Raw genomic sequence first — 8,207 nt, 5'->3', positions numbered from 1 at the left:
GGAAGACATTATCTGCTTTTCCTCTCAGTCTAAAAATGGCTTAAAATTAGCCTTCATACAGGTGGTCCTGAACATACGTGATGCCACGTTCTGTACGATTGCCAATTCTTAAACTCATTATTGAACCACGGGGTTCATCACAAGTAATATTACAGTGCGGTTTCGAACACTCCGAATGATTCAAAGAATGCAAACAGACTATTAAATTTATAGTGATTATTCGGAAAAAGCTATAATATATATTGGAAAATGAAACTAACTTTGGCCGTTCATCAATAAACTGCGCCACGAAGCTGCTTGAACTTTCGCATATAATACAGAAAGTCTGAGAGTTAAAGTCAGGCTAATGAAAATGTCCGAATTCGCACTTTTACGATTTAAAGCGTCTTGTATGCCTTTTCGCTATTGTCTATTACTCAGGTAGGGAAATGCTACTTAAACTTACAGGGATATTAATTGATTTTGGCAAGGGCAGAGAATAGTTTCGTAAAATGGTGAGGTAAAGCAGCCTTACTTTCATATTTAGTAGTCTTTGTCCAACACTAGTTACGAATACAAAATTGTGACCTCACATAGATGACTGCAGTTTCTGAAGCGACCGACAGGGGGCCAGACTGTCGCCAGAACTCAATTATTTTGTCTGTAAAGTGTAATGCCTGCATGCTGTTGTCCTGAAAAGCAAGTCCATCGTCTTTCATTCAAAATTTGCGAACGCGATAATGGGTAGTGGTATTATCTATACTCTGTGTTTTGTTATTACCCGATGCACAGCAAGGCAACCGGGTAATGCTCCCACGAAAAGATGATTAGCCGAGAGTAGAAATATCGGCCGATGGAATTAAGGCAGACGTATTAACTACCTTTTGTTTGAGGTTTCATTTCCAAGACGACCCACAAGGGCAGCACATCTATAGATCTTCAGTCACAACAAATGTACGTCCTTTCGCAATTAATGCGATTAAGTTGATGTATTGTTTTTGACTTCATTGTAGCTGTATTATTTGAAATGCCTGCATAGTCTCCTTTGCGATAAACCGATGAATCTGTGAGGCGTTTTCATGACCTTTCACTTCGCTACGTAATAATTGTTCACAAGTATTTATTATCACTACCATTATGAACAGTTCTCGTCATTCAACTATTTCCTGCTAGGAGTTCGTCAATTTAGTGACGATGTTAAGTGTTTCTCACTAAACGTTCGCTATGGATCTCATCTAGCTATATAACAATGTCTGATTTTACTGGATACGAAACTACATTTTCAGTGTGCAAATAATACGGACAAGGTATCTTTTTTATTATACACTAGGCAACAATCGTATTTCTAGACCTAGTATTAACTACCATTCTTCGAATATCGACCAGTTTAGTCTTAAACGAAACCGGTTTTATTATTTTGAAGGATGTCGTGTTCCTCATACCTTACGAAATTGGATGTTAAAAGGAACATAACAAAGCGGCTACTAGGCGGCCCTATTACATCGTATCACAAAATAAATAAACGTCCATTCCATTGTATATCGTCCTTGAACAAAATTTGAATGAATTTTGTCCAGGCGTGACAGAGTGATAGCTGCAGACGGAGATATATCCATTAGTCTTGCAGGTATTCATTCATGGAGACTAAAAACTAAATATTGACTACTAACAAACCAGCAGGCCAGTATTTGTCATATGTGTTATCTTTGTTTTGGACCTTAGAAAGAATCTGACAAGAAGACCTTTCTAAACCCCATTGCTTTACTTTTGGTGTCCTTGCAGTATAAATTAATCAGACAGTAACCTTGATGTGATTAATGCGCTCAAAGTTGTATGATATCAATTATGGTATTGCTACAGAAACGAACTATACGTTAAGCTAATTAAGAGCTCATTTCAGTTCGCCATTGAGTGTTATTGTCTAGGGCTGATAAAGTGCATCAATCTCGTTCACTAAAAGTATGCCTCACAGACAAATTTAGCAACGAATTAAATTTGCTGCAAGCGTTAGTGAACCCAAAAGAAGAGGTTGTTGACAAATGAGAATGGTATGGTTGCTCTTGTTAATATTCGATCTCTTTGGCAAATTATGAGCACTGAATTTGGCAGTATTCGCACTACAGTAAGCTTTTCGATCACACGCATCATACTTTCACGAATTTTGTCAACGAAACGCAAAATCATCGGAATGTTTGCCGCCTTTACGCAAAAAGACTGTAAACACCTATGCCCTTTGAAAAAAAATATATTTCCGTGCTGACCATACACCCTATGTTAAGCAGTCAAAGCAGGACGTAGTTGAACTATCGCCATCACAGAAAGTCTGAATATTTCATCTGTCCCCATAACCTTAACAAAACCGGATGTTAACCACCTGACCTGACGATACGATATTGGCATCCTCAGCAACGTGGCTCCTTATGAGCAAGATACGGTAGTTAAAGGTTGGTAGTATTAAACATACTGGCGATAGAATGATACATCTTGAAACCTATTTGCAGATACAATGTGCTTTCACATTTTGTTAAAAATCCAAAGTAACTGAGTCATAAATGGACAAACGGTTCAAGAAATTTAAGTCTAGGATCAATTTTCATTGAGCTGGTATTTTTGTATCGGTGAGTAAGAACAATGCCCAAAATTGTTTCTTCTTGAACGACTCAAGAGATAAAAAGGAAGGTCAGAGTGAGAAATTACTAGTAAATAAATATTTACATTAAACTGCTAAGATTCATTCCGTAACTAACCATTTGCATTTATTTATTTATTTATTTATTTATTTATTTATTTATTTATTTATTTATTTTCACGTGTCTGATTACTTATTTGACTGCGGAAAATTACAGCTTAATAGCCATAAAATAATATCTTTCTAACTGATAATTCGTAAGTGTTATCAGCCTAATGCAAAATGTGTACGTTTTAGTGAGTAAGATAAGAGTTTCATTTGGGTTATATGATAAACATCGGAGATATCTCTTGGTAAAATTAAATCGTCAATGTATTCTACCTCATGACTACAGCAAACATATTGTGATTCTACAGAAGCAATTACTATCTCTAATTACTCTCGCCGTCATTCTTCACTCCGATGTATGCTGACAGATAAAGCGGTCAAAGGGTCATGAGAGACATTGGCCGCTCTTCTACGGGGAGACATTTCAATCTTTGTTTGCAGACGGGAGATCAGCTGTATAGGTATTGCAAGATATGTTTAATGCACGGAAATGAAGCCTACATTTGTCAGTGTTTGCGAGCTTTAGAAATGGACAACATTCCGACTTCATCATTGGATTTTAATTCAGAAGGCTATAGACAAAAAGAAACAAATTCTTAAAATGTTTGATTCGCAATCGTAGTGTTTCCGCGATTAGCCACCTTTATACACTGCGGTGACCTTTGCAGTCGCTGTCGCCTCCCAAAGGCCACATTACAGTATAGACCTATAATCTAAATTTGCCATGTTTTCCAACAGTTCAAAATACTGCATTTCTTTTAAATATTTAGTAAAACGCAATCACTCCATAAACAATGGTCGCATTAGTGGGAGCAATGAGTTTACATATCGGCAACATTCCCGTCAAAGTCGACCATCCTGATAGAAGGAAGTATGTGAACAGATTAAGGTACGTAGTACGCGCCTTGAAAGTGAAAAACTTAAAGTTTTGCTCAAATTGTTCTCAAGGAATTTTTCAACTATTCTTTTACAGAATTACGAATAAAAATCGAGGGTCACCGTACAAATTTTGGTACTGGAGAAATAATTCACTCAATATTTACCGACATTGAAATTCAAAATGGCCGCCATCCATGTGAATTTTGGATTTACAAAAAACTAAGACGGTGATAATTTTTCTTACACCAAGAGCTTTAAAATGAGCCCCAGAAGTGGTAGATTAGAAAAGAATTGTAAAAATCGAGAGTCCAACTATCTGTCCCCGAGGCGCATTCTACCTTAACATTACAATACCTTATATTCGTTTTGTAGGAATTATCTCAGCACACAAAGCAACTATGAATCAGGCAGGTAACAACCCACCGGCCATACTTTGCATGGGTGCTATATCAACTAGTTGGATAATATTTTGATAAATGTAGATCCGTGAAATGAATGTAGTTTCTTATTCTTCCCTCTGATAAAATTGCAATCACAAATCGTCGCGTGCAAATATGTTAGGTAATCTTGAAGCATGAATTCTAGCCAACATGTTCAAATATCACTTGTTAAACAGTAATATTGGACATTTAACATACCTTCAACGTGTACTGCGAAGCTGCACATACCGTCATTCGACATTATTAACCCTTTACGCGCCAAATAAACCCAAGTCAATTTTTCTCAGATTTTTGCCATAGTTTTGAGAAAAAATGTGACGACCATTTGGTCCAAAATTATCAAAAAATTACAGAAAAATTCATAAAAATTGGTAAAATTTTGCACTAAAATTTTGGCGGGACAAAATACCATTGCTCAAAGGGATAAGTTGTCAAACAAGGAACTATTCATAGAAAGAATACGAATACAGTAAATGCACGGAAGCTTAACACAAATGGATGTTTAACATAATTAAGATTTGACCAACACATTTTCGAAAAAAATATATTTTCTTACTCTCTTCAAGATAAAACTTATCTGTCTCTTGAAGACGATCCCTCGAAATACTAAATGCTCAAATATTCCTGAATTGCAACGACAGTGATTAGTAGTTTTATCCACGTTTAATTGCTTTCAAGGGAAGCATTAAGGAGTGGGTAACCTCGTGTTGAACAATCAGATAGACACAGTCGTACCTTTCCGAATAGATATTTTAGGCTTATCATTTCGCGAGGTACAGTACATTACACATGTTTTGAAAATTTTCGCACGAAATTCGGATGCAATTTGTCACCACAGGGTCTCTACATGCCGTATACCGCAGATGTCGTTATGATTTTAATATGATCCGGAAAGTGATGCTGGATAAATCGAATGATTCAAATATCCCTTGGGTGCAGATGGCAGCGACACTGCAATCTCGATTTCTTGCTGCGTTAATTTAGGCATGCAAGACTATGCATCACGTAAATGCGGGTTTGAAGATAGGGCAATTATTGCCACTCACCCTGAGCAATATGGTGGTAACCATTGGGCACATTAACGTTTGAAATGCTGGATTGTTTATCCGGCGAAACGAGAAAGTAAGCTATGGAGAGAAATTTAGCATTGTTGTAGTCAAACGATTTAGCTCCTTGCAGTTTATTTTTGTCAAGATACGACTCATTGTTTTTTTCTAAAACATCACACTTGGTAAACTATACCGAATTACTTGTAGAACATGCACCAGTCAAATATGACTGTGTTCGTCATAGCATTATCGTGTACAGGCAGTTGAGGATCAGAAAGCACGTTTCTTGTGTAGAATGTCTTCAGGGATAAATGAAACTTGCCTTGTCATCCGTACGATGCGATCACACGTGTAGGTACTTAACGGAGTGTAAATCGTCGCTAAAAGCTTTCTAGGTTGAATGATGCCTTATACGCGCCGCATTGTAAGCTGCCAACGTCGGAGCTAATCGAAGCGTACTACTTTTTTTCGGGGCAGAGGCTGATATCCAATAATCAAAAAGAAAAAAAGACATTAAGAAACTTACAACTCAGCATTGTCATCCGGCACTTGTGCTTGTCAACAGGAAAGTTGTGTAGTTTCATTTGACAGGATAATGCCATGTTCAATCTGTAGACATGAACATAAAAAAGTAACCGACAGTGTCAGAGTCTTGGCAGACGATAAACAAAAAGACTTCAATAGTTAGATCAGGAATTCCGCATTCTACGAATATTGCTTGCCCATAGGATGTAGATACCGTTTCAGAAACTGTTACATGTAATGGATCGGATAATGGGAGATAAAAAGGACATGAAATATAGCGAATATACTTGTCATACTCTTCTGCACGTCAAGAATGCTCGATACATAATTTGTAATAATGCTATTTCGGTGAATTATATACGTCACTTGTCGCTCGATACACGACACGGATAATTAGTAATCTTCGATAATAATCACTCGATATGTTACAAGCGGAGAACATTGTTCCTGCTTTCGCCTTGCACTGATTATCATATGACTCTTGTTATATTGTGTTTGATTCAATCAATCTTCTTCGCAATACTTTAAGGATATACTTGGTGAATGTACATTTATCATCTGCGCATGTCTTTGTTTGTACCTCAGATTACATGTATGTGTATTTTTCTTTGATGTAGAGGCTTAGCATGTATGCTACCTTTAAGTCGTACTTAAGTATAGACAAGTATGGGATTTCAAATATTGCATTTGGCTACTTTATCTCAAATTTCATCCCATTTGGAGGATATATTCAAATGTTGCCGCACAGTTGGCATTTTTGCACTTACATGCAATTAGACTGAGGCTGAGTGATATACGATGCAAACATATAATTTACAGCAACTATAATTCAAAGCTACTATAATTCAAAGGTACTTTGAAAATTTCAAACGAGGAACCTTTAAATACGACTTGTGGGACTTCCATTAAAATTATATGGGTCATAAAACCTTCTTGCACACGTGCTTCAATGGAAGTGTGTGTTCAGCATTCAAAAGTTGAGATCCAAATTTTCGAGGACTTTGTACAATTTCAATCAAACATGGTCGTGAATTACCTCAACGAGATCTCTGCATTTTATTTTCCCTCGATTATGGATCGGTACGGATGTGATTTTTTTTAACGATTTCATCATTTCCTAAAAGATGCCGACAGTCACTGGCATCACCTCAAATGATCTCTGGACATTAATAAAGGAAAATTAGTAATGCTCTGAGTTTCGAGTAGGTGGGTAATAAAACGTTTCGGAACACGAGATTTAATTGAGGTATGTGCTCTGCATTTGAAAGTTGAGTTCAAAAGTTTCAAGGAACTTGTAATGTTTTCAATCATCCGAGAAAAGAATACGAGAAGGTGCTAGAAAATCGAATCTGCAAATGAGTCGCTGTAATTTATTTAAATCTATTGGAAATATTTATGTTGATGGCGTGAAGATCAAATGCGAAAATGCAAAAGTTCTGTTCTTTCTCAGCTTACGACCACAAAGCATGGTTTAGGTTGTATTCATTGAAGTTCTATAAATGGTTTAACATTTGATTGAAGTAATTTAGTTGAGTAGAATGATTATGTCAATTAGAACTAAATACTGTTACATTAGAGTAACGTTGACTGTGATGATGATAAGGACAGGGACGGCGATGTAGAATAAAAATAGACCGCAATAATGAAAAAAATATTACACGCCTAAACGAAATGTTTACATGACAATACACAATTGCAACTTACAACCATCGTTTGCCATAATATACATATATATATATATATATATATATATATATATATATATATATATATATATATATATATATATATATATATATATATATATATGATGAGAGTATTGCAAAACTCCCACCAGAATTTCAACGTCCGTCTCTCTTGCACAACGTATGCACTTCTTGCTAGCACTAAAATTATTTGTAATTGCACGCTGTCTTCGCATACGCGAGTGGCAGTGCATTACTTTGGCGAGATTTCTGTATTCAAAATATGCTTCAAGGGCGGAATGGTATCGCTGTGGAATTTTTCAAGGCTTTCAAAATTTAATAAAAGATGACGGCTGCTTCAAGGTGAGCATTACGTCAGCTGATCGCTTGAGATTGATAATGACAAAGGAAGATAAGTGATGGTTTAAGGGTCTGGCTGAGTTGGTAGAAATGACGGCAAGACATGAAAGAAAGTTAAAATGACCACCGTCCTTGAACGGCATTTTCACAGATTTTCATTCAGACTTAATGTTACAATATTATACTCTGCCTTCCATTACATAAGCGATAACCCTATCTTTAGCCAAACATGGAGAAATTAAAATGTTTGTGCTAATCCAACACAATATTGTCCTAAGGTTGAATCTCAACGAGAAATCAGTTATATATATATATATATATATATATATATATATATATATATATATATATATATATATATATATATATATATATATATATATATATATATATACATATATATATATATTAACGAGCGAACATTATACTGTAGAAGAACATAAAGATACAATTGTTTATAACATATTATTGAAACTGACAACAATACTTGCGTGACATTACAAAATAAGGTTTTGTAGTATACCACTGATATGTGAAAGATTTGGAAGGTATA

The 8,207-nt window shown here is 35.7% G+C and overlaps 1 protein-coding gene across 1 annotated transcript in view; it reads right to left on the bottom strand.

The window, feature by feature from the left end:
• LOC139115388 (glycine receptor subunit alpha-2-like) overlaps positions 1-8,207 on the bottom strand; it is a 101,897-nt gene that overhangs the window by 16,438 nt on the left and 77,252 nt on the right. Inside the window, exon 6 of the mRNA XM_070677465.1 lies at positions 5,611-5,693. Coding sequence (XP_070533566.1) covers positions 5,611-5,693 — 83 coding nt within the window. The remainder of the gene's footprint in view (positions 1-5,610; positions 5,694-8,207) is intronic.

The sequence above is a fragment of the Ptychodera flava genome, chromosome 17 (genome assembly GCF_041260155.1).
Source record: "Ptychodera flava strain L36383 chromosome 17, AS_Pfla_20210202, whole genome shotgun sequence".
NCBI classification, from domain to species: Eukaryota; Metazoa; Hemichordata; class Enteropneusta; family Ptychoderidae; genus Ptychodera; species Ptychodera flava.
This window is presented reverse-complemented; position numbering and strand designations above follow the sequence as displayed.